We start from the raw sequence: 27,587 nt of genomic DNA, 5'->3' as shown, positions 1-27,587 counted from the left end.
TTTACGTGAGCTGGCAATGCTAGAAGGGCAGGTGTGATAAGTTACAATAAATCTTACTATCCATATGGAACTGATAGCAATGAACATATAAAAATGTATCTCACTTTCTGATGGCTCCATTGGTTTCAGAGCTTCGACATCTGCCCGTGTCTTGCTCGTTTTCTTCCACACTTCCATAACTGCAGCAGAAAATGAGGCGAGAGAGCACATTAAAAACCACTATAGTCAACGCATTCATTGGCTTTATGCAACTCCTGCCTCCAGCCTCCTCCTACCTGTCTAGCAGCAGCTGCAGTACAGTCTGTGTGCTGGCAAAGGCTCTGTAGGTGGACAGGAAGATGGAGGTGTAGGTGAGGTCGTTGTCTCCAAACGCTGTCAATAACGTCTCCACCAGACGCTCCAGTGTTCCGGCGCGAATACTTCGGATTTTGCAAGTCTCCAGCTGGCTCACAGTGTGGCCGGGAGGTAGACGATCCCCCTCCGCCTAAACACACACAAAACTTTTATTTTTACACTGTTAAATCAGACTGAAGTTGCTTCCAAAGCTTTTCTTTGCATTGTTGGGCCTTGGATCCATGTCATCACAGATTAATACTTTTAATGTGCCAGGTTGTCTTGCCAGTAAGTAACAAAACATTACTTCCTTTATGTGGTATTTATGTAGTATTTTGTTGATATTTTGGGCCTTTTAGTTTGTCTGTTGTCTTTTCCAAGAAACTTTAAATTAAAAGGTGAACGAATTATCACAGAAAATAAGTGTAATAATACATCCAGAATTGATATTTTGTGAGTTTATTTTATTTATCGGACTATAAAGCTAGGAAACCTTGTGAAAGTACAACATCATAACTGTTAATTCTCAACATTCAGTTGATAATATTTCATAATGTTGATGATGCCATTTTATGAAAGTTTTGCATTAAAGCTACTATAAGGAACTTTCATATTTTGTTGATTTTGGAGGCCCCTGTGTACAAAAGCCTCCTGCTTCTTCTTAAGTGGCTAACGTACTACTTACTTTAACTTTGCCAGGGAAAATGTAAGCACAGGCACGATCATCTGATTTAAGGCATTAAGAATAGCTGTACTGAAAAACCCAATGGTCTTGTTTGTTTATGTAGGTCATATGAAGGCATCACTAATAAATTGAGACTGTTTCATAATCAGTTATAAATTCCTTATAGTGGCTTTCAAATTTTGTTCTTTTTGTTACCCGTTTTTACTTGATTTACTGTGACATTTTGTCTTTTGTTGCATTATACTGTTTATCTATTGGAAAACTTAATTTAAAAAAAATGAAATACAGAAGAATAACAGCAAACACTTCATGACTTCAACATATGAAATTACAGGAGAGGAACAATTCATCAGAAGACAGAAAAGATGGATGTAGGGAGGAAACGGTAAGGACAATCGTGACCTATATTTAATTTCCCCAGATGTGTCCGACTATTGTGTCTATGGGGAAATAAGAATGAGTTACAAAACCGGCAGCGAGAGAGTAGAAGAAGAGGTGGCACAAGACGTGCAGAGAAAGAGACCATGGTGAAGTTAGCACGCTACAACAGGAAACGCTCCAATCTGCTTTTAATCACAGCAGGCCCCTCCTCCTCCACCACCGTCCCTCCAGACAGACGGAGAGGAGGACAGCAGTAGAGCCAAGTTCTCCCACTCTCTGATAAAAACTCAGTGCACCAAGAAACACCATTATTTATCTCTGATAGCTGACCCAACGTATACACAACGTCACACACACACAGGCTTGGATTTTACACTTTACAATGAATTGGAAAATACACAGAATCTGCAACCAACTGTAAACAATACATCAGTGTAAGCCTACAATCCCACTGATTGTAATTGCAGTTATTCACCGACAATTGACTGTTCATAGTAAATATACTGACGTCTCAATAGGGATCACTCTGTATTCTGCTCTACTCAATAGACAGCACTGTATAAAGCAGCCATGTTGTTTTAATTAGCTTGAATACAGTTGGCAGCTCATGCCGTCGTCGATATATCAATACAGTTTTAAGGCCTCAGAGCTGTTATCTATTTCGTCTTTTATGTGTCAATCCCCATCCCCCATGTCAGGCACAAAGAGACGACAGAGATGCAAACAAACTAACAACACAAGATGTTTTCTTGTAAACTAAAGAAAGCCCCACATATCTGACTGGGTTCATACATTGCTTTGGTTGTTACTGAAAACACACAAGAGAAACTCAAGATAATGCCCCTAATTGGCCCTTCTATGCAGTATAATAATATACTGCATAACATCTTATTATGCTGGTATAAACAGCACAGTGGAGGAAACGGTACTGAAAAAATGTCCAACTCAAGGAAAAGCCTTTAATACCCCCACTTTTTTTTTGTCATACCAGCGTTTTATAAAACACTGCTGAACAGGGGAGTGAGCAGTTTTGTTGGCAGCCGGCAAAGTCAGGAAATCACATGCTTTAGCTAAACAGTCCAGGTCTGGTGAAACTGTTGATTTTCAGCAGGCGACTAAAAGGTGTTGTCCAAACTGGGAGATTTATAGCTCCAAATGTTAAAACAACAGCAGCCCTGGTGGAGCACAATACTGAGAGACGCCCCACAGCTGAAAGACAGTCTGTTTGAAACAATAGAGAGATTAAGGTTTCTGTTTTTCAGCTCAGCAGTCTGCAAACAGCTGACTTTATAAACCATCTGCACACGATAAATACCAAGGCAGAGACTATTCCACTTTTGGTACAAGCCGGCAATAATCGATTAGTCAACTGAAAATTAGTTGTCAACTATTTTGATAACTGATTGATAATTCCAGTCACTTTTCAAGCAAAAATATCAAACATTTGCATATCCAGCCTCTTAAACATAAATGTTTGCTGCTTTTCTTGGTCATTCATGGTAATAAATGAAGAGTCTTTGGATTTGGGACAGTTGGTTGGACATTTCTCACAACGACCCTCCCTAACTCCCGTTCCTTTTTGCTCTGCGCTCCAATGACAGTTGAGCACGCTGGGTACCTTGGTCAGCTTTCACCTTTTCCAGTAAAAGTGAGACCCCCTAACTAACTAGCTAATTAATGATTGATGTAGGTCAGCTAGCTAGTTAGATTGCATTTTGCTAAGACGTGAATAAATACAGATCTCCCACCAAAATCTTTGGACCGTCTTCAATAAAAGTCAAGAAAAAAATTATTTTCAACATAGAAAAGGCTTGCACATTGTACATCTTACAAACAGGACACAGGAAAGGAGAAAGTGGACTGAGGTACCAAGCTTGCTCAACTGTCATTGGAGCACAGAGTGAAAAAGCGTTTTTTTTTTTACATTTTATAGACTAATGGATCAATTGTGAACATAATCTGCAAATTTATCAGGAATGAAAATGTTAGTTGCAATGCCAGCACCTCACATTTTGCACCACAGTTAAGAGAGTGTGTAAAGCAGTATGTTTTCACATGTGTGATCTGTTTCAGAGTGTTTGAGTGTTTGAACCCTGACTCGTCTCGTCTTTGAAAAAGCCTCGTCAGCTGCGATTCTGTCATGCTGGGAAACATCAGACGGGCCCACTCACCCCTAGCCATCTTGCTCCCTTGTTGGCCGCCTGCTGGATCTGAACCCTCTTTAGTGTCACGTTGTAGATGGCTCCTTCCTCGACTTCCTCCCCCCAGTCCTGCACCGAGCTCTGAAAGGAGAGAACGGAGGGGCGACGTTAGAAAACTTGAGATGAGAAGGGAGGAGAGCTGCGTTGAGGATAACAACTTCCTGTAAACAGCTGCAGGCCACAGAGCTAACATCCACAAGTGTCATTTCAGACTCCAAGAGGGAGAGAGATTTCTTCATCATTTGTTTGTGGAATTAACTGTGTAATTTTTGCAATAAAAAGTCTGAGCAAAAGCCCAAATCAAAGCCAATATCAGGAGAGTGTACAAATGCTTTAATATCAATATTTCACAGGGCTAAAGTGGATGGGGATTTCCAGTGGTTTTAACATAACAGGAATTGATTTTTTTGGAAACTGAGAAAAGCAGAAGAAAGAATCAGAAAAAGAAACACAACCACAGCACTCAAACAAACTAGTAAAAGAAGGACTAAAGTGCAGTAAAACATCAAGGATGACCAACTCCCCAACCCCCACCACTACTGCAGCCTGCCAGGCCTCCTTTCCTCCCTCCTTGTCTTTACTCCCTCCTTTATTCCCTATTCATCTCTTTCACCGTGTCCCGGCCTCTCTGGAGCTGAAGTCAGAGCTGGACTGCTTTCCTGGAGCCCAGAAACTGGAGATAAGAGCCAGAGTGGATGAAGTCTCCCAAACAAAACCCCTACACCATAATAAAACAAGACATTTGCATCGCTTGTTCACTCTGTTGACATGTCGATGTCTGTTTGTGTGCCTGATTATACAAACCAAGAGAGCTTGATTACAAATCTGTGCCTTGAGAGCACAACCGCACTTAAAGCAGCTCATAAGACTAAATGGATTTGTGCTCATCTCCTTGCCCCATATGTATTGCGTCTGTCTCTGGTTGTATATCACTGACAAACAGCATGAAGAGTGCATAAACACACAGAGAGGGAGCAGAATGAAATCAAAATACAAAACTCTGAGAGACTGTGCTCAAACACAGTCTGGGATTTGCTGAGACATCAACATGCGGAGACAAAAACAGAGGCAGAGACAGCGAAGGAGAGCGCCTGGCCAAATATAAACACCACGCATGCAGTATTACGGCCAAGTCCTCACAAAAGCGGCCAAGATCACTCTCACTTGTCCCCACTTTCATTTACACAGCTCAATGGCAAAGTCCACGCTATTCCCCAAACAGAAGGGCCGCCAGAGAGGAGGTCAAGGGTCAAAGTCGCCGTTAACAGGCTGAATGGACAGTCTTGGAGGCCAGTGGCACTCAGCCATGACTGGGCTGTGTTTGGGTTTGAACAGAAACATGTGATGCCCAGATGAAAAGAGAGCTCGAAGTAAAAAACACAAAGACAGAAAGAGAAGGGGAGAGGAGGAGTGGAAAATGAGATTTTCAGAGGCTCTAGCAGATAAAACCAGCACGCATGATGTCAGAAACATGTCTTCATACATGCCCCGGCCCCCCTACCCTGTTCAGCATCTTGTCTCATGGTCAAAGAAGTGCATGTCTCTCTGCCCGTGTCTTTAGCCGCTGCTTGCTGGCTGCTGGCTGGATGGCTGGCGCAGAGACAGATAAATACATCAGTGCATGAGTCATGCAGTCCACACACTCCCAAAACAATAGCGGGAGGTCTCTGTGCTGGCCGGCCTGGGCTGCTGAGTTCACAGTCTGCACACACAGCCTGCTTTTTGTCAGGCCACAGAAGTGGAGATGTTTTTCAGAGCAGGGGTTTTTACAAAAAACGGCTCTGCCCGCTTTGTGTGCACCAAGTTCGGGGCTTATTATTGTGAGTTCCATGAGCTTGCATGAAAATGGAAATGAAAACAGACTGTCAGTGTTATTTCTATTCAATGAGAGAAGAGGATAGGAATCATTTAAAACTGCAATGATTTACTGAATAGTTGTTAACTATTAAAGGTAGAATCAGTAGGATCTGCTCGAGCTGCTCATAAATGTACCAGAAAGATAGTTGATCGTTGTGTCTCATTCCCAGGACATCAAATACAGACGTTTTGGGTTGGCAAATTATGAGGAAAATAAGGAAGTACAGGCAGTGGGCTGTGGGTCTCTGCAGATACTGCCAACACCACACACTTCTAATGGGTCAATACATGATGATGAAAGGGATTATATTTATGAGTCTCATTTTTTAAGAGTAAAAAGTCAGAATTCTCTGACTCCTGCTTCTTACATGTGAATATTTTCTGGTTTCTTTACTCCTCTATGACAGTAAACTAAATATCTTTGGGTTGTAGACAAAACAAGACATTTGAGAACATCATCTGTCACATTGTATAGACCAAACAACTAAACAATTAATAGAGAATGTAACTGACAATGAAGATAATCATTAGTCGCAGCCCTAATTGCAATTATTTTGAAAGTTACTGTGACATGATCAGTTCGAATAATAATTTTTCCTTCACAGTTTTCATCTTTACTGGAATAAAAACTATTAAAATCATGGTGATGTAACATTTACTGGGGTGTTCTTACATCTGGAGAACAGGATTTTTAGCACGAGGCACGTCTGCAGCACTACAGCACTTCATCACACACATATTACTTTTATCAAAAAATGGCAGCTTCTGTAATTTGGAGAAAGCACTTGCCCATGTTGCCATCATGATAAATTTTGGATAAACTGTGCAGCCCTGGTCACAGTGTCATTTATATTCACAGAGAGACACGGAAAGGAAACACAACACAGTAGACAGGGAGTACAGTATATCAAATGACCCTGTCTATGGTGTAAACAGGAGATAAGTTGTTTACTCTCTGCACTTAACTTGGACCTTTCCATGGAAGATGCTCCATAAAGTGCACAGCGAGGGAGGACACCAAAGGCAGGACTCTATCTCTACCCAAATAGTGCTGATCTGCCTATCAGCCCATCAGCTGTGTGTGAAACAATACTCCCAAGATAACAACAACAACAGTTGTGTTAAGTCTCTCTGTTGGCTTTTGTTGTTGTCCTCGCCTGGACGCAGCTGGGACCCGTGGAGAGGCAGGGGCCTCGTCAATTGTTCCCTCTCTGTCTCACTGCGGGCCCCCAGACAAAAGTTTTCATATCCACCACCACCAGGGAGGGAGGAGAGCGAGCGGATCGAGTTCATATTCTGGCGGAGTCGGCAGGGGATTTTCTTTTAATTTTTTATCTCCCCCTCTTCCTCCCCGTGTTTCCAAACTTTGCGCGACATCTTTGCTCACCAGCAATGTAGGTTAAACTGGATTTAAAGATCAGTAAAAACAATTAAAACTCAATGTTCAACTCGCCCCCTCCTCCTCCTCCTCCTCCTCCTCTTCCCCCCTTTATCCGCTACTTTCCCAAGCCTACAAACACCCCCTCCTCCGTTTTCTCCCCCCTTTCCCTCTTCAGCCTCCCACCCTCCTTCTCTCCCCCCTCTCTCTCTCTCTCTCTTCAAAACCACAAACTCAACAACAGAGCGCACAGGATGGAAAACCACGAGAGCTTTTTTTTTGTTACCATTTTAGTTTTCCAGGCGAATTTCATGGTGAGCGTTTCTTTCATGATCCGGGGACAGCATCAGAGCTCGGGAACAATCCGCCAAGGAGAGAAGAAGAAGATGTTCCTTATTTGAGAAAAGAAAATCCCAGATCCTCGCTGGAAAAAAAAAAAATCTTCCACTTCACCACACACACTTTCGTCCGCGCCACTCCAAACTCCAAATCCTCCTCCTCTCCTCTGTCTGTCAGCAGGCTCTCCCCTCTTCTACTGAATGACTGAACTCCTCCTACTTGCACTCACAACAGTCCAGTTTAAACTCCTCCTCCTCCCGTTTTGTCCGACTTTCATCACACTGACAGCAATGTGCGCACTCAGACGCAGGCTTGTGATTTCTGTTTGCGCAACAGATAATACGCAAGAATCATAAATCTCCTTCCTCTGAAATTCATAACAATCCAAACGGACTCTTATTCCATCCGCGCTTTATGTTAAATTGTATGGCCGTTTTATGTCTTTTAATCTTTTCTTGTATTTTATTTCTGTACAGCACTTTGGTCCACTGTGGTTATTTTAAAGTGCTTTACAAATAAAGTTGGATTGGATTGGATTATGTCTGCCTTGGTATTGGAAGTATTGGAAAAAGGCTGAGTAGTGATTTTACAAGAAAAAGTAGAATCCTTTCACTCTTATATATTTGTTGGTGCTGTTTATTTATTTATTTTTTTTAGTTTTTTCAGCTTTAGAACAAAAGTTTTTAATGAGATATACATGAATATTTATGTATACAGTGCAGTCCCACGTACTGCTTTCGTTTTTGAATTATTTATTATAATGACAAAACACATTAAAAAATGTTGGGGGGATGTATTGAGTGGAAATTTGATTGCACTGTATTGGGGTTGGGGTTTGGGTTAAAAATCCCGGATTCTTAAAGTTGCTGATGTGAGGCTTCAGCAGTCAGAGTTAACTAATGTTTTCTTGCTGAGTGGGAGGTATGATAACGCATGCAGGAATTTACACTACAAAAAAGCCCATTGGCTTTGATTTTACTGTCTTTATGTGACTAATGCAGATTGATAAAGCCTAGTTCTCCACTGGTTTAGCATTGCACTGACAATGTTAGACTCATGATGCACAGTTTAAAAAAAAAAAAAAGATGTGTATAAGCAAATATATTGTCTGTTTTATCCCACACATCCTACCTTGTTAATACCTGTTACCTACAATACCCACAATGCTACTTGACTTGACTGAAGATGTAAGAGATTCCGGTGTGTTACGCTCATAGCGGCTGATGCAGCCTCAAACAGAGATGAGGAGCAGGCTACAGAGGACTGGCAAGTGTAACCTGTCTAACCTTATTACCATATATATAACAACAGAAAATCTATCAAATTATAATACTTGACCAGGAAGGCCTCAAACATAGTATATAATGTTCTATAAGTTACAAGTTCTTCTTCAATGGTGCCTAATATAAATTCCCTTCACTTGTTATCATAATCCAGACTATTAGTTCCTCACCTGTTAGGAGATAGAGTTCAGCAGACTGATGCTCAGAAAGTTTAACAGCTAAAGGTCCAGTTTGTAAGATTTATCGGGATTTGTTGGCAGATATAGCCGAAATGTAATATAATATTCATAAGTATGGTTTCATCAGTGTATAACCACCTGAAAATAAGCTTTGTTGTGTTATCTTTACCTTAGAATGTAATTTAAAAGCTTCATGTACGTTGTAATTGATATTCTTAGTCTGTTTCCATGGCACTTTGTCTCATTTTGCTTTTATCGACACACCTCAGTCAAGTTTAAAAACTTTTTTTCGATATTTAAAGATTTTTTAAAACGTTCAGCATTTCCACTGGGGTTTGAAAACACATGGTGGATGGAAATGCACTTACTACTTATAAACATTAACTTACAGATTTCATAAGAGAGGGTAAAGTGATGTACTGTGGGCCCTAGTTGTCTTGTGTGTGAAGCAGCTGCAGCCTCATGGCCTTTGCGTGGGACAATACAAGGAAGGCTGTAGATGCCGTCACCAGTACTGTGCATTGTCAGTGACAGCAGAGGAGAATAGGCTGAGTGTGAGAATGGCCAACACTGTTCCACTGTGAATGTGGCTGCACACGTACTCAAACTGCCCACTTGTGTGAATAAACGGGAAGATATGAATCAAGCGTTGACTTTGTGAGGGGTCTTTTTGTACAAAGTTGTATCGTAAACATATATCAAGTGTGAGCAAGCTGTGGTTAATGCATTTGCTAGTCCGTTTAGTCGGCTGATGAAAGAACTGAACTACTCATTCAGAGTCACAAGACAGTGGAAATGTTATGATGCTTATTGTCATGTGGCTCAGTGGGAGAGATGCTAGACCCCCTTTTTAATATTGACTGTAGGGCTGTGACGGTATGGATTTTTTTATTTTTTTCTAGTCCTGGATAAAGTGGACAATTGCCCAAATAATTATGTTTTAGTGGACTTCATTGAATGATAGTGTCATAAGGATTATGTAGCTTCTTTATGGAATAGGACAGTGTGTAACATGTGCATGGCCTGCAGGTGAGGGAGAAAGAGTAGATGGTGCTGCTCATAGTGGAGCAGAAACTGAAATTTAGCACTAAGTTGTCAGTCTGGCAGTAAATGTGCAGTACAGGCCACAGTGTGTCAGTTAACAAATGCTGCAGCTCCTTAAGACCAAGAAAAGTCTTGTGCGTTATTTCTCAACTATTGGAAAAGTGACGGAGTTAGCCCTAAAAAAGCAGTGCAGGAAAGGCTAAAGTTAAGTTAATGTGAACTTAAGCGTTGTACCTTTATAACCTTGGCTCCGGTCAGACTTGAACTACAGTGTCTTTTTTGGAAACTTTGAAAAATAAATCCATATAGGATAAATCCAACACTGAATGTCTTTTATGATTGTTTATTCTTTCTTCCATGATGAAAACAGTCATTGTTGTTAGCAAGTTGTTAACCATCTACTATCAAATCCATGATGGCTTTGGCTGATTCTCTCGACCAGTCAGAAGCTCTGTTCCCGACTTATGTGTAGCTCCAATCTCAAATGCATTGTGGAATACAATGGCTGAACCTTCAAAATAAAATTTGTGGTGATGATGGAAATGGCACTGCATGAATGCGGTATTGCCGTGAAGCGGTTATCATTACAGCCCTAATTGTCTGTGTGTGTACGTGATTTACGCACCCACTCGTCTGGCTCCCATAGCACCAACATGTAACCCCAACGTCATCCACCACACTATCAAGCATGATGCACACACACAGATGCCCCCACATACACACAAGGTCTCCCATCTTTGCTCGGAGGGCATCAGAGGGTCAGGGAAGCCTGATGTACATCTCTGTCAGTGTCCCGCCGTGTGTGGTAATCATGTTTTATCAGTGTTTCTTCTTGCTGACTCTTCATCGGGCTGTATATCTGGCCCGGCTCCAGTTCCCAGGCCGATCTGCCCCGCTGTCCACTTGGGTCTCTGGAGCTCTGGGAAGCCCTGAGGGGCAGTGGGAAGGTTGCGACCCCACACGACCTCCAGCTCAGCCCCGGGGGGACTGGAGTGTTGGTCTCACAGTGGGAGTGATGTCACATCTCAGCGCAAACAAGACATTGGACAAATGTGACAGCTGCTGCTCCATGTGATGGATGAGCAAATGAGTACATATATCTTTCATCTTGAGATTAAAATGCTAAATTTCTTGTCTTTCTCTGGGGTCTATAGTGGTATTCTAATGGGACACATAATTTTTGACCAGTGTAAGCCTGTTCTATAGATTAAGGCATAATGAATTAATTTCAGTAAATGTCAGAGCTGTTTTTAGGTACGTTGGTCTGAACCCAAGTCCTTTAAGGGCTCAGTACAGTTATTTGCTCTCTAGTTAGATGACATTTCCTGGAACCTTATCACCTCCGCCAAGTTGCTGATTGCAAGTCAAGCTGCTAGTCTCATCAAGTCTATGCACACTTAATATTACACTATTAATGCCTTTTTAACCAGATCACATCTGTGGTCATATTGTGTACTTATTTAACAATACTGCCAAAAAAGAAATGACAAAGAATCCACATCTTTGCATTCGAGTATCAAAATTCAATCATGTTTCTTCCTGTGAAACAAAATATGACCTGTGCTTGTGTATGCTTGAACCATCCAGTTCCAACCAATAGTATCATGACATCAATCCATCAATCATCAGTTTTTATCCTGCTAACACAAAGTCGATGAAGGAACATGCAGTACAGCTTTTCTGACATATGATACTGTAGTAACAAACCATGTGATGTTCCAGAGTGTCGTTGCCTTCACATTATTTTAAACGTCACTGGTATGCGGTCCCAATGTTTCCACCACTTTTTGGAGATGTTGTGTGACCTTTTAGCAACGTTGCAGCAACGTCATTATATAAAGTACAAGGAACGTCATGCAGAGGATATTTCACAGACATTGCAAAATACTATACAATACCTGTTACTTTGTAACTTTTCAACATTGTAGCGGCAATGCAACTGATGGTAAATATGTAACTGTCACAATCGTGACATTGCCGGGACATACTGTGTTTGTAGGGAGCAGCAGAGAGCAAAAGTTCATTGGTTAGGTTGCTAGCAACAGCACGGTATGTTGGGTTATTACACACCAACATTCAAATCAAATTCCCCACAGCATTTGTTTGTTCTGCCTGTTTCACTCTGCAATGCAGTCATGAAACAGAAGCTATATACTTGCTAGATAAATGCTGTTTCACCTGGATTTGAATAATGTCTTATACATAAATGTGGCCAGGTTCCCTTATCTGTATCTGTATAATCTGTTAAGGAACTAGTAACAGGTATAAGTTGCTGCCAAAAGTAAAAACTTAAATATTTTCATCTAAAATGTAGTGGAATGTAAGTATAATTAGTATAAAACGGAAACACAAATGGAAAAGCCTACGGCTCTGTTAAAAAGTCAAGTTATGCTTCATTGATCCATCCTAAGAGTGGAGCAACAGACAGCCGCTGTGTGACACCCAACTCCTGTTCTAAACCAGGGCCTTGGTCAGGGGCACTGACAGAGAATTAACCTAACATACATGTATTTGTTGGAAACTGGAACACCCAAACACAGGGAGAACTTTCAAACTCAATACAGAAAGGTAATAATGAGCCCTACATCTCTCTTTAGGAGCCAGATTTCCTGTAGCGTGAATGTCAGAGACAAAGAGGTGAAGGGCATCTTCATGCTGCTAAGTTTGAAAGGCTATCAGTTATTGCACATGGAATTCCTGCACTGTAATACAGGCAAATCCTCAAACAAAATTTTCCTTTCGGAAGACCAATGACGTAATTACACTTAGGAAAGCCCTTGACGAGGGCCGAGCAGTTTTTTATAATGGGTTCCTGCTATTATTGAACTTCCCAAACACGCTCATCTTCTTCTTGTTCCACAAAGTCAGAGAACAGGGAGCAACAGTACAGAGAGAAAGGGGACAAAAACAGGAGGAGCACTGCTCGCGCTGTTATTGCACCACTGTGGGGAAAAACGCACATTCCAGGAAATCTCCCACTTCCTGCCTCCAGCCTCCTGACTCCAGCGAGCCTGCTGTCCTCATACCTGACTGGCTGGGGAGACTCTCTGGCCTGGAGCATGGCCATATAATCAGACCAATAAGTGGAGGAGAGGAGAGGAGAGGAGAGGAGAGGAGAGGAGAGGAGAGGAGAGGAGAGGAGAGGAGAGGAGAGGAGATCACAACACTGAAAAAAAAAACAGAACCAAAGCACAGACTCACATTGGGTATCATTACTAGTACTGATAGCTATACCTTGACTTTGATATCAGTTCCTAAATGAAACTTTTTTGGTTCCAGTTTTCCATCCAACTGTCAGCTTCAGGTATCTACCTTTACCTGTTGGTCTGTAAGCACCACCGTGTTAGCTGTCAGCAGTTTGACAAGCAATGGCGAGGAAAGTATGCACCAGGGACAGGGATGTGGTGAACAAACTCAGCAAGAAGCTAATAGGTTAGCTACACTAGGTATCTAACAAGCAGCACAAAGTTCATTCAGTTAGCTAGTTAGCTAGTTAACAGATGCTGATGATATTTACTCCTAAGGGCAGGTTAAAGTTAAACTAAACCCTAGAGCATTTATCCCCTTGAGGTGGTTCGTATGAGTTGGTGTAAAATGAGGACTGGCAGGGGACAAACCTGGACTCACAACACAGAGAGAAATGCCTGCATTATTGAATCCATAGGTATTGAAATTTGGTACAGAACAATAAGGCATTTTTCAATATTCAACAGGACTGAAGCAATTCAGACATATAAATAATGAAATCTGGCACCCTGCCCTAGACACAGTAATGGGAGTTGGGGTCTCAGTGTTTCCATGCAAGATAAGGAGGCCATGCATCAGAGAAAGTGTAGGACGCTATTGAGATTAACTTGAGAGGACACTATCTCTGCTGGGAGTGTGAGAGACAGAGGGGGAGAGATCACAGCACAGCCAGAAATTGAGAGGATCCATGCTGGCTGAAAGACAAGCGTGATGCAACAGGACCATCTTACACCGGCTTCCAGAGAAAGAGTGATTTCATATTTCATACCGGAAAGAGACGCTCTGCTTTTATTTTTGCTGCTGGAGACAAGTAAACAGAGGGACTCATCGTTTCATCCTGTGAGAGGAGGATCAGCTGTGACTGGAGCCAAGCTCTCCACTGGAAAAGTCATTGCATAAAAATAAAGAAGTGGAGGATCTTTCCTGCTACCATATCTGGACCAAAAGTGTCAGTGCTTTGGTACTCTGTTCTTGTTTGTACATTCTTGCTGTATTATGCATACATGAGTATGCACACAGTGTGTTTCACTGTATGTTTGTGTGCGGTTGGTGGGTTTGTGTTTCCAAAGCATACTGCCCAGTAGAGGGCAGAGTTCAGAAACCGCTGTGTTTATCCACAGTCAGCAGAGGTTTTTATCCAGACCAGGCCAGAGAAACAAAACCTGTAGTTTGAATTCAGGGTGCAGGTCAAGATGATCTGCTGTTATTTAAAAAAAAAATAATAAAAGTGAGACGATTAAAGTGGTTTAAATTGGTTGTTTAAGAGCAGTGGAACAGTTGCAAAACACTCAGTAAGAGCACAGGGTTATCTGATAGTTATTTAATGAGGTAACAGATGAGCAGATGAGTGTCTGTGGATCCAGTAGTAGCAACAATGAGAGCACAGATAGATAAGGACATGCCAGGTCCTCTCTCATAACACACACAGCTGCATTTTCTTTCTCTCTGTCTCTCTGTGTGTCCTCTTCGGTCAACTGAACCCTTTGTTCAAGCAGCCACATTAAAGCTCTGTCTGCTTCTCTCCTTCTCTCCCTCTCTCCCTCTTATGTCATGTCTCTGCTCCCCTCAGATCTATTGTCCCGGCTGTTGTTGAACTCTCCCTCTTTCTCTCTCTGGATGGGTGACATCATTAGTTTCCAGTAAAGTCCAGAGCTGCAGACCAAGACCCCTCCTCCTCCTCCTCATCCTCCTCCTCCTCCTCCTCCTCCTCCATACTCCACATTAAACACAGCTGACCCTGCAAACCAAGACATACTTGGTTTGCAAACGAAAAGGTGCTCAAAGCTTCATTAATGCCAAAGCCACCTAATTATATTTGTATAAGGGCAGAGGTGGCAATAGTACACGCAGCCTTCATTCAAGTACAAATACAGACTGTGGTAAAAGTAGAAGTGAAAAAGTACAGACTCTAAAATGCACAAAAGTAAAATGTAGCCCTCTGAAGGACATTTCTACCTGCCTTTTCTGTGTAAAACGAACTGAACCTCAAATCATGTTGATATAATCTGAAGTCTATAGAACTAAACAAGAAATATGTTAAGATCTTAGCATTCAAACATGTATACTGCTGTCCAAAACCTACAGGAGTGCAAGACAAGCACAATATATTTTGACAATGACAAGCGATGACAAGTCCTACATTATAAGTTGATCAGCAGTTTTTTTTGTTTTGTTTTGTTTTAAGTATCAGTTGTCTTTTAATGTAAAGTGAAGTAAAACTAAGCCTGTTCTCCTGAAAACAAAAGTCCACTGCTCTGAAAATGCACACTCAGTTCAGCGACTGCCTGCCAGACTCCATTAACACATTCCTCAATTTAACTGTTATAAACATCTTCTCCATCAAAAAGATAATTAGTGATTTCTTACAACTCATAAACAGACCCTTACTCATTCCACAAACATTCGGCATTATTTTAAACTCTAATAAACATGAAACTAAACAAAAACAGACATTCTGGACCGAAATGGAAATATGCTGGCTGTAGCTTTGTTGTCAGAGAAGCCAGTATTTCAATGTCTTATGTTTCTTTAATCTCTGATGACATATCGTGGTCATTTTATGATTTAGTACAGTAAATATATTACAGATTCTTCCTTTAAACCATTGTAACTTACAATAATGAGCATTAACTTTGCTCCAATATGGAAATCAGTTTTCTCTGTCTTGAAACATTATGACCAACACAAGAACACACTTCAAGTCTAATTGGGCCTGTTTTCTTTTATTAGAAATTCCCTCATCTCTACGGGACTAACAAAGTCCTTTGTTCAGCCTCAGCAGAAGCTGGCTGAATCAAGGTGTGCCCTTTTGGGTTTAAAAAATCAGTCCTGTAGTGCTAAAAAGCTTCTCACAGGCAGCTGACAGATTCACTCAACACCTTTTCTCCATTTCTCATACTGTGCATGATATGCCCTGATTGATATGCCAAGGAATTGTCATGTGTGTTGGGAAGGTGGTAATGACACTAAATAAAAATGACTGATAATACCCTGCAAATGCATAAAAAGAAAATATGGAGTATAAAGTACAAATGTCTGTGTTAAATATAGGGAGTAAAAGCAAAAAGTTGTCAGAAAAAAGAACTCAACTAAAGTACAAATACTTGAAAACTCTGATTAAGTAGAGTAACAAAGTATATGTACTTTATTACTTCCCACCTCCTTATACGAGGATGTTTTTTTCCTATAACAGCCTCCATATGGGGTCAATTTGACCGTTGCACTAAAGCGAGGATAATCCTCTCTGCAGCTATAATGACTCAGATGTTATGCTGGTTGTTAAGGTACTTTCAGGTGTCTCTGCGTTTAGAAGAGTTACGATAAACTAGAGAAGTCCCAGCACACATGTACACACACACAACCCCCAGATCCCCTCATGAGGCCCCCTCCCTGACCTCCCCTCTAGATCTAAGCCCCGCTAAGCCTTGAATGAATCAGTCTGGACTGGCTCGGTTGTCTGTCTGACCCCCTGCTAATGAGAGATGGACCATCTGTTGCCCAACAGATACATGCTACTCCGAAGTTGTCACATATGCAACAAAAACAACACGTGGTAGTAATGAAGCCAGTAACATGCGGGAAATCACACCAGAAAACTACTATACTTGTTCCATCTAATACCATGTGTTAAAAACAATAAAATATCCATTAATGATGGTATAGAAAGTACCAAAGCAAAGAAATCCTTTTTGTTTGTGCGCAGGACATTTTTTTTTCTTTTTGCTGTGGTATTGAAAAAGGCATCAAGAATCTTTTTACACTAGTATTGTACTGAATTTTAAATTTGTGCATCAGAATGTACAAAATCACACTAACATTAACCATTGTGCTTATTACGTATTAAGGTTGGACAGTGAATCAAAATATTATTGAAATCACAAAATGGTGAAGTGCAATATCCAAATCTGAGAAGCAGCATTTTTTTTATAATGGTTAAATGTGTTTATAATGCTATAATGGCATCTGCCAGTCCTGTAAATCTTGTTTTTTTGTCAGTGATGATGAAAACTGTACTGCAAAATGATCATCCCCATGAACTGTAAATCACCACCATCACAGTATCTAATACATATACCAAACTTCTCTTTATTCAATTCTTGGCACTTGTTCTCTTCTATTACTGGTGCTGTCGCTGTTAAATTGAAGTGTGAAGCATGTGCGTTGTAGGAAATGAAACTGCGTAAGTGATGCACAACACAACACACATCAGAGCTGAAGCAAAAAGAGGCAGTAGCACAAAAACAAGCACGGCTGTTGCTATAACACTGACCAAAATATACTTACTCTGCCACAGCAATATGGACACATTAAAATACTGTGTAGAGTTGAAATATGTGTAAAAATACATCCTGCTGTTTAACTTAAACAAACACAGGATGTATGTTTTGCGTTGAAGTTAGTGTATTTCTTTGTGTTTGACCTCTGTAGAGTTCTTATAGTTAGTAATGTGATGACATACAGAATGTGTGAGTGCTGACCGCTCATATTAGAAGGCTAACTGTCGTCTTGATACCAGCAGCCTCCAGCCTCACACACCAATGCCACACGCTCTCACACACACACACTTTCTCTCTCTCTCTCACACACACACATCACAATGGCAGCTTGATCCCAGTCATGCGTCCTGGCTAATACTGCGAGCCCGAGCGGGAAAAGGACTAGAGAGTTTAGTCTGTGTGTTTGGTGGGGGGCAACTCGCCAAACACACACAGCCTCAGTGCTGCTGCACCATAAAACCCCAAATCAAATCAATACCAATACAAATCCACCCCCTAAACGCACGCGCATACACGCTGCCCCAAAACACACAGCCATCTCCATATGGTGTGATGAGTTTCTGCCCCAGTTGAGCGAGTTGCTCCTGGGGTGCTGTTGCTCTGGGATGGATGCTCGGGTGACGGGGACAATGCCTGCAGTATTGACTTTTCACACCAGTTCTATTATGCGACCTAATTAGGCCCAAGATCACAATCTGGACCTGTGCAGAGCTGCAGGCAGCTAGACAACTTGACACAAGCTGGGGGTCACCCAAGTGTGTAAACACCATCTTAAGTGGTGGACTGAATGAAAGTCTGACAGAGAGACCTGGATTTTGGAGAAAAGAGAAGTCTGGTTGTTTGTGAATTGTGCAATTTGAGACAAAAGAAAGAACACAAATGACCAGACTGAAGTGCATTACCGTCCTTCCACTTGTGTCTTGTATTGTCAGTGCTTACTGGGTTAATCAATGAACCCATTCTTTTTAATTATCCCCTGAATGGTGGTAGCCAAGCTGTGCCATATAAACTAACTTGTAAGATTTGTTTGTACAGGTGCTGATTTTGTGGTGCTTAGATTTTGCATAAAGTGCTTCAAACTGCTAAAAAATTGTAATGGCATTACTTTCATAATAAATGGCTATCTGACAGAATAGTATAGCAGCATCTGTCAGGTCTGAACGCCTTCTAATGGAGCAGTGGTGGTTAAGTGTGTATATCATATATCATATATACATATATATTGATAAATAAATAAATATATACATATATATATAAACAAATGTAATTTTTTTTTCACTCCCTTTGCTGACCCTCCCCTGAAACTGTTTTAGGTTAGTTCACTACTCATATTTTGGTGTAGGCCATCAATAGAGGAAGTAAAGCAGTTGTGATTTTACTGAAATGTGAGTTATTTGTGTTGTTTGAGTGATTGTTTGATATAGGCTCAGCTGATTTTCCGTTAATTTGTCACCCCTTCTGTAGAAAGCTACATAAAACATAATTTTGGTTGTTTATAGCACATTAACATCTGTATTTATGTAATGTGAAATAATCATTTCCAGTATATGTATATAAATATGAAAAACTTGAAAATGCACCTTATAATCTGCTTTACTCTGGAATATTTTATGAATGTTATTTTTTATCTGTTTATTTTACTATTAAAACCGATAGAGTTTCATATTCATGTCCAGTCAAAAGCTAAAGAACTAGTTTCAACCAGATGAGTGAATCACAGCAGTCATCAAAACACAGGACAAGCAAGATTCAAAACTTTAGAAACGGAAACTTTGACACGTCACAGAGCATCAGCCTTAAACGTGCACTTCTCTGTTCAAAAAGACAAGAAAGGGGAAGGAGGAGTGCAAACTCAGCTTTCTTATTTTTTTCAATGGAAAACACAGTATCATCGAAATTGCCCCCCCGCTCTTCCTTTGTCCCCGATTTCCCTGTCAAATATCACTTCTGCATTTCCAGCAAATGACCCGCTGAGGTTATTGAACTACCCTATTGGTTATTGTAACCCGACGGGTGTGAGTTAACAGCTGACATTCCCTCTACACGAGATTTTTATTGACCGGCCTGCAGCTTCATTGCATTGCTTTACCACTGACAGAGAGAAAAGTCTGCAGAGTTCTAAAGTGCAGTCAGAGCAGTAAAATGTACTGCGATAACCCACTGAGATGTGTGTATCTGTCATCACTCTCACTTCTGTGCAACTGGGTTCAAACCTGGTCAAGTCCTTTGTTATTCTCTCGTGACACATCTTGCAACATTTGGATTATTGTTTTTGATTTATTATCATAAATTTCATTCGCTCCATGAAAATCGTGAATGATTGTGTGTCCATGCAGGAGTCTCACTGTCCTCAGTGGACTTCTGATAATGACTGACACCTCAGCAGTCCTTTCACATCTCTGACCTGAACTGTGGACCTGATGGCCGTCTATAAACCCACAGCAGGGTGATTACAGAGCGGTAATGAGTCCAATCTCTGTCTTTATGACTGGCATAGTTTCATAACTTCATGCAGGTAGGGATAAGTTGACTGACAGGAGAGTTGGGAACACCTGTAGGCAGTAAAGTCTTTGTCCTCCAAGCCAGTGTGAGCCAGTGTGAGGTTGTGCAATTATTTTTATTTATCACAAGAACTGATCTATGTGTTCAAGGTCTTTTGTGCTTTTTGTCACAGAAACTTGGTTTGGAAAGTTGCTGCATAAGGGCTTTACTTTACATTCTACACTTTACTTGACTCATGGTTTTGTTTCTCTTATAACTTTATTGAACACATATAAACCTTATATAATCACGCTTATTGCCCTCTGGCCCAGCTGAGAGTGCAATCACAACTCAGTACTGTAAAAACAGTCACAAGGTTTGAGTTTCTGACACTGATGCATGTAAGCGAAGTCTCAGAGTGTCAGTGTCTGCAGGCTAACCTCCATCTTCGAAGCCCTTGAAACAATTGGCGGAAACAGAGCTTTGAGATGGGAGGACACGTCAGCCAGGATGTCAGATAGGCGGCGAGGAGGAGGATGATCTCCCAGTGCTCAGACTCAAAACATACATACGAGCACGGCATTCTGACGGTCAAACAGAAATGTGCGGAGACAAACTATTACTTTAAAATGATCATATGTATATTTGTGTTTGAGGTGCTGAATTGCAGCGGTGGAATGTAACTAAGTACATGTACCAAAGTACTGTACTGAAGTTCAAGTTAGTGTTGTGTCATTCACAAATGTTTTGTACGAAGGAACGGCACTTTTAAATGAGCAAACTGAACTGAATCACTTTCCTGAAGGGATTCACTCACGGAGCCTCTGTCTCAGACACTTTCACTGTGAGGGAACGGTACATGTTCCCTTTCAAGTAGGTGTAAGGAAAATATGTGTGTTGTACATAAGAGGGTAGGACTTTAGGCTCTCAGTTTGTAAACACTATCTGTATCCAACAAAATTCTCAGCTCACTGGCTTATCCTTCTCGATCGGCCACTCTCAGTTCATCTGGCGAGCTGAACTGAACAGTCGGCCGTGTTTCTGTTCAGTGTGTACTTTTTAGTTCAATTCATTTATCTAGCAGCTATTTTTACTAGTTGTTTGACAAATTAAGATTTTTACATGTAATATATACAAAGAGCTTATAAAATTTGATGTTTTATTTTAAATTTATCTACCCAACACTATGTACAAGTACAGCAGAAACGATAAGTCAATCAATCAATTAGCAGATTGACAGAAAATTATTTGGCTACTATGCCGATAGTCCAGGGTTCCAGCTTCATAAATGTGATGAATTCCAGCTTTCCCTTACAAGGATCAGAATAATTTTAATTTATTCTAGATAATTTTGCAGTTTCAGCTATTGGTTGGACGGAAAAAAATATTATGAAGGTCTCATTTTTTGGGCTGGGTAATTTTAAGTGTATTTCTCACTATTTTCAAAACAAAAAAACAGAACAATCAGTTGATAGATGGACAAAAAAATCAGCCACCGCTCAATAACAAGGTTTGCCCAGATAAAAATTAAATACATATTTTTTTCCAGAGCTGATGATGGGAGTAGCTAAGAAGTGAGCCACCTTGCTCCCTGCCCTCCTCTGTTTAGAGGTGCATATGTACGGGACCAATCAGGCACTCGTGTGAACATGGCGGCAGGTAAAACTAAAAAATGTATGAGCTGAGGTGCAAGCAAGCATTTCAGTTATCCTGGAAGCTGGAGTTTAGTTGAGTGGCATCATAGAGTGGGGGCAAAACTTCAATATATATTGCACAATTTGTTGCATGTCGAGTTTCCAAAAACTGCTGCTATAGTAACAAGAGCCAACCCTCCGGGGCTTTGTCGGTGCTTGTACAAAAAACAGGAATTCAGGTAATCGCAAAACTGATTATCACAGCATATTTCAAAAGACGGTAGTTACTAGTTCCACTAGATACTTTACTGTTATTTGACAACAGCTAATAAAGAAAACAATTTGCACAGGGGTAAGTAAAAACTGACTCTGCAAAAATGAGTCAGGAATCTCCTGGCTCAAGTCCACTGGGAAGAAAAAGAAAGAAGAAATGGAACAAAGAAATGGAACCCGGTCCTCAGATCAACCCATAAAGAAAATTATCATTAGTTGCAGTCCAATACAAAATACTTCAGAATGAGCTTCACTTAAAGCAACTACAACTGTAAAATCCTGTTTTTACATTAATTCATGAGTAATAATTATCTATCTGATATATAAAAGTATAAGAGTCAGAGGATGTTTTCCTTTTAATGATTTTAATATCTTTTTCTAATTCTAATTACAGTACAGGACATAAAGTAACATTTTCAATGCAGGGCTTACGCACATACCTACATATGTGTACCAGATATTTTTCCAGTGTAATATTGTATTAGTATTTTTACTTAAGAATTGTTCCCTGTTGGGTTTTTTGTTGTTGTCACAGTTTTGGAGCAGGTGGGCTTTAGTGTTTTGCCCAAGGACACTTTGGCAGGCTCTTCTTCTGACCTGAGTCTCTCTACTCACTAACTGAGTGTGCCATGTCATGCCTAAACACCCCAAATATTTTCGCATTAGCCTCAATACCTCAAGTGTGCACATGCAAACAATCAACCACAACTAAGCTGGAATAAGCTGAGGCTGCAGGTTGTTTTCTAGTAATCTCACTGTTAAGAGGAATCTGTGACGTCACAGATTTAAACAGAATTAAACAGGGGTAAATAAACAAACAAAGATTTCTGGACGCTGACATGAAGTGTAATGTCAGCAACATTCTTTGTCACGCACCGTTTTTGACTGGCACAGATTAAAGTGATTATGATGTTTTGTTTTCTGAAGTAAACTGAGAAATGCCTCTTCAGTGAACTCTGACCAGTCAGCACGACCACACTCAGTGACCAATAAGCGGTAGTTACAGTAAATGTGAATTACTGTTTTGCACAAGAGGTCAGCTGTTCTCCTGTCTGTGACACCAAAGGTTACTGTCTAGTTGGCGTTATTGCATTATGACTAGTCAACTTATTGCAGAAAATTTCCCTGAGTCAAGGTCAAACAGAGGAACTGAAATTAAATTACTTGAGAAATGACAAACTGATCATGGATTTATCCCTGAGTTGAGCAAAATGATAAATTTAGCTGTCTTTTGCCCTTGTGTTAGAAAAAAACACACAAAAGTGCCCTCTTGTATGCCCCTGTGGTAGAAAAAAAATGATAAGTGGCTCCTAGACTGGCCTGATGTCCACAATAGTGTGATAAAGTGCCCTCTAGAATGTTCCTTTAGTGGCTGATTATGATAAAGTGCCCGCTAGAGTGCTCTTCCAATGGACAAATGTGATAAAGTGTCCTTTACAGTGCCCTTCCAGTGGATGAAAGTGTGATAATGTGCTCTTTCAGTGGACAAAATGTGTTGAAGTGCATCACGACTTCCATCGCTCTGGTGACCCACCACATGCAGCTGGTTCCCTTACTTCATTTCGCCTGTTCCCACCAGCAGCCTGATTGCAGTTTAGCTCTTTTTGGTTTGGTATTTAGTTTCTGAATGCCCCTCACTTACTGTACATTAGACTGGTGGTTTGTGTAGGAAGTGCAGACCGCTGAGTGCAGGATGTGTCACTATCAGTTAGCAGTGACCACCAGCCGGGCCAGAAGTGCTGAGTCCAGAACAGCCACGGATTTGCTGTGATTTACTCTTCAGCTGTTGTCAAATACCTTCCTCTTTCTCATGCACACACACATAAGGACGTGCATCAACACTCTCCATGGTTTTCTTTTCCTATCACACTCCCCCGTTTCTCACAATCAACACAGATATCCCAACAAACAGACCTTGGAGGAGACAAAAACACTGTCAATCTGCTCCTTGCTGCACATCTTTAAGTGTTTATAATAACAAGTTCCTTTTCCCAGGGAATCTTAATCTTATTCCACTTCATTTCCCATCCTTGAACACTATAAAAAATCATACAGGAATTTAGAGGAATTAACTATTCTTTTCTCATCCACATATATATACAAGTTTTATTTATTCAAGTTAATTATAACTAAAATGTTGTGTATTTATTTTCAGAATGCTTCAGAACTTATAAATGTATGTTATTCAAACTTGAAGTCTTGTGACTTCAAGTGATGAGTTGAAAGCATGTACTGTACAGGGTTCAATCTACTCACTGAATTAAGTTTCTAAAGAAACTATCAGCATCTTAGCAGATTTCCCAACATGCATTGCTTGAGAGGTAAGACCCTCCAGACACCATTCTTTTGTATAGTTTGAAGAAACCATTTGCTGCGTGTCTCTAATAAGATAAGACATGGATGCTTGTTTTTTGATTGTTTTCTCAACTGCAACTGAATTAATATCAAGTTTATTTGACTAGAAAAGTTTGTTTTAAATCATTACAAAATTACCCAAACTTGCCTTCTTGAATTCAGTCAACTTTAATTCTAAGGCACTAAATGAATACTTTTTAAATTTTTTTTTTTTTTTTTTTTACAGTGAATCTATCAGAGCTGCGCAAACCTTTGACACCAAACAACACTTCACACACACTCCAAACAACAGAAGGCACAGGAAGGTCATTCAAGCCAAGGCCAACATCTGCCAGATTGTTTAACAGGGCTGGAAGTACCTGTACTTCCCAAGAATACAAAACAGATTTCAACAAACAGACACGATCACTCTGCTGTGTACTGACCCAGTGGCGTGGGCTGCTCTCTGGGGAGCGAGGCTGGTACCTCTGCAGGGCGACGCCTCCCTCTCCCTCCAGCAGTAAGGTGCAGTCCAGGTCTGGACAGTGATGGTGGTGGGGCCCCGCGGGCCAGGGCAGCAGGGTGGCCAGAGGGTAGTGGGAGATCATGCTGACCGCCTGGATCAGCGGCAGGGGTGACAGGGCATGTTCCAGTCTGGACGGCAGAGTGGATGGAGAGCAGAAATCTCAAGTGTTGCTGGCTCCTGTGGGTCTTGATTGCCAGATGTTTTGGTCACCACCTCCTCTTTCCTCAGTCTGGCTGTAGACTGGACTTGTCTTCAGCTCAGAGGTTGTCCACCTCAGTCTTCTCCCTTCCTCTTTCTCTCCTTTCTCCCCCAACCACACACAGTTTCTATCCTCTCCTCTTCTGTTTTTTTCTCCTCACTTTGAGCGCGTGGAACTTGGCTTGCCAACAGCTCTCAGCCACATGAGTGATTAAAGTCTATTGTCTCTCTCTCCTTTTCTTTCTCCCTCCTTCTACATTCACCCCGGCCAGAGGGGGCGGAGTTATCACTCGGTGGCCCGCCTCTCCCCCTTTTTTAAAAACTACCCACACACTGACTAAAGAGAGTCTGACTGTGGAAGAATGTAAAGTAAAGAAAAGAAAGACAGGAAAGCTGGGGTAGAGAGGAGGATGTTATGGAAGAGGCTCTAAGAACTACTAACAATAGTGGATATTTTCCACGATGGATGGACTTTTAGTCTCATTTATGCTCTGCTGAATTCCAAACTGCACTCATTAAACCTTCAAACAGATTTAAATCTTATTCTCGTTGTTTAGAGTCATAAGACTGAGCAATACGTCGTCCTTAAAGCCATTTCAGATTCCTTTTTATGGTCACATTTTATTTTACAGCTCTCTAATAAAACATAACTTATTACATTTTCTTAGAGGGCAATTATAGACACATTACAGCAGAACTGCACTGTAAACTAAAATGTATTGTTTCTCACAGTTAGACCCCTTTTAGACTCAGTTTTGGAAACATTACAACAAAACTGTACTGTCCCCATTTAAAATCAATATGTAAACCAGATTTACCAACTAAAGGCCAAAATTACAGAGGTAGAAAAAATATTTTGTCAACAGGTGACTGCATAGACTTACTGTAATATTGTAGACAGACAATGTGATTTGATCAAAGAAGTAGGCATCAGTCTTGAATACGGTACTGATTGTATAAGAGCAGCCGAACAAGGTGTCACTCAAAGAGCTGCTATGTGTTTTCACTTTAATTTTAATTTACATGTATCCCTAATGACCCTCTAATAAAGTCTAATAAGGATCTAATGAAGGGTCTCATAGTGTCCAATAACTAGTTTTTGTCTTGATACAAATACAGATACAAAATACAGCTCGTTACATCTTATTGGTGTTCTGTAAAATTTTGATACTAGAAGTAGTTTAGGCAGTCCTGTGAAACGTGATTCATGTTTTGTTCTATTGAACTTAACAAGCTCAGGTGTTAAGATGTGCAGATGACTCCGTAAAGTTACTGATTCAGCTCTCTGTTAAGCTGTACAGCTTAGTGACATTTGAGACAGCAGGGCAAAGGTCAAACCAGAATAAATGTGTGACAATTATGAAGATCATGCTCATGCGTGCGTGTGTGTGTGTGTGTGTGTGTGTGTGTGTGTGTGTGTGTGTGTGTGTGTGTGTGTGTGTGTGTGTGTGTGTGTGTGTGTGATTGAGTTCAGGGTAGGAATAAGATCCAGTCATGTGTAAAACACTGCCACTGCAGAGAAGAGGATTATCTAGGACCAGGCAGTGCTCCGACACACGCGCATACACACACACACACACACACACACACACACACACACACACACTGTAGGTGTAAATTCAGCAGTTAATATTGTACAAAGTGTGCAGAAAGTTGCCTCCAACAGTCAGAAGTTGCAGCATGAAGTCAGACTTTGCATCCTGTTTTCTCAGGTAAATAAACAGCCATTAGAAAAACACCAAGGTCAGAGGAGCATCCGGTGAAGTTGCTCCATAGCAGAGAGGAACGTGGATCAACACACACACTCATGCAAACACTGCTGATTATATTACATCAATATTGTGTGATATGAGACTAGATATCATCTTAGATTTTGAATATCGTTTTATCGTAGTAAGTGTCGTCTTCTGCTGGTCTTAAAAGCTGTATTACACTAAAGTGTTGTAATTTTCTGAACTTGCCAGGCTGTTCTAGCTGTTCAATCATTTGCCTTTTTCCTCTTTACCCAGCCGTACCATACTTCAGTACAATTTTGATATATTTTGAGTATTTCCATTTTATGCTATTTTATATTTGTACTTTGCTACATTTCAGGGGGAAATATTGTGCTTCCAATACATAATGTTACTCTTCAGAATAAGATTTTACACAAAAAATTAAACTAATAAAACACATTGTTGAAGATTAAACTATGAATTCTCAACCTTTTTGACTTGTGGCACAGTGCCTAATTTGGGTCCCATGTGACCTTTCACAGGTCTATAAGCAGTTCCACCAAAGAAACGAGTCCCTTCTAAACCTTTCGTGCTAACCATTAGCCACTTTTTTATTGAAAACTGCTCAACATTAAACCCACAGTTAATTTTACCAGCAGTTTCAGATGAGTGATGGCAGTATTCCTGAGTTGGTGGCCGCTTTAACTCCAATTTGTCCTCCAAATCAAGTGTTTCAAACCTGTGTCTGAGTATCAATATTGCATTATTTGGTCAAAAAAGTCATGGTATCTGATTTTGTCCATATCACGCAGCCCTATTTGAGAATTTACAAAAAATAAAACTTTAACACATTATCTCATCCATGAACGTGATTTCTGCCTGAGTCAGATAGAAGTTCACTGACAACAGTTCCCATGATCCCACACTGCTTCACAATGTAATCAAAGTCAGTCTTATTATTTTGATTAAGAGACCTCTAACAGCAGAAATTACAAACTGTGCATTTGAAACTAGCTCCAGCTCAAACAGCTTCAACAGTAAAATGCTGCTTACACAGTGATGCACCAGTGTAAACAGTTTAATACTGCCGTATGTAAGGAGCTTTTCTGTTTTGTTCATTTTGGAGGTCTCTGTGGACAAAAGAGGTAATATTTTCATCACCATGACCACAAAATATGACATCAAAAATACATTTATGAAAAAAAAAACTCCTCCTGCTTATT

The 27,587-nt window shown here is 40.7% G+C and overlaps 1 protein-coding gene across 2 annotated transcripts in view; it reads right to left on the bottom strand.

Annotated features, from left to right (window-relative positions):
* rgl1 (ral guanine nucleotide dissociation stimulator-like 1) overlaps positions 1-24,860 on the bottom strand; it is a 31,376-nt gene extending 6,516 nt beyond the window's left edge. Inside the window, exons 1-4 of one of the 2 annotated variants that reach the window (XM_084722979.1) lie at positions 24,372-24,860; positions 3,571-3,681; positions 276-484; positions 105-179 (exon numbers count right to left, since the gene is read on the bottom strand). In XM_084722979.1, the coding sequence (XP_084579105.1) occupies positions 105-179; positions 276-484; positions 3,571-3,681; positions 24,372-24,533 (557 nt within the window). In that variant the 5' untranslated portion in view covers positions 24,534-24,860. Of the gene's footprint in view, positions 1-104; positions 180-275; positions 485-3,570; positions 3,682-7,121; positions 7,395-24,371 lie in introns of those variants that run through there. The other variant, XM_084722980.1, reaches the window with a different exon arrangement.
* Between the last annotated feature and the right edge of the window lie 2,727 nt (positions 24,861-27,587).

The sequence above is a fragment of the Lutjanus erythropterus genome, chromosome 7 (genome assembly GCF_056507025.1).
Source record: "Lutjanus erythropterus isolate fLutEry1 chromosome 7, fLutEry1.hap2, whole genome shotgun sequence".
In the NCBI taxonomy this organism is placed as follows: Eukaryota; Metazoa; Chordata; class Actinopteri; order Lutjaniformes; family Lutjanidae; genus Lutjanus; species Lutjanus erythropterus.
This window is presented reverse-complemented; position numbering and strand designations above follow the sequence as displayed.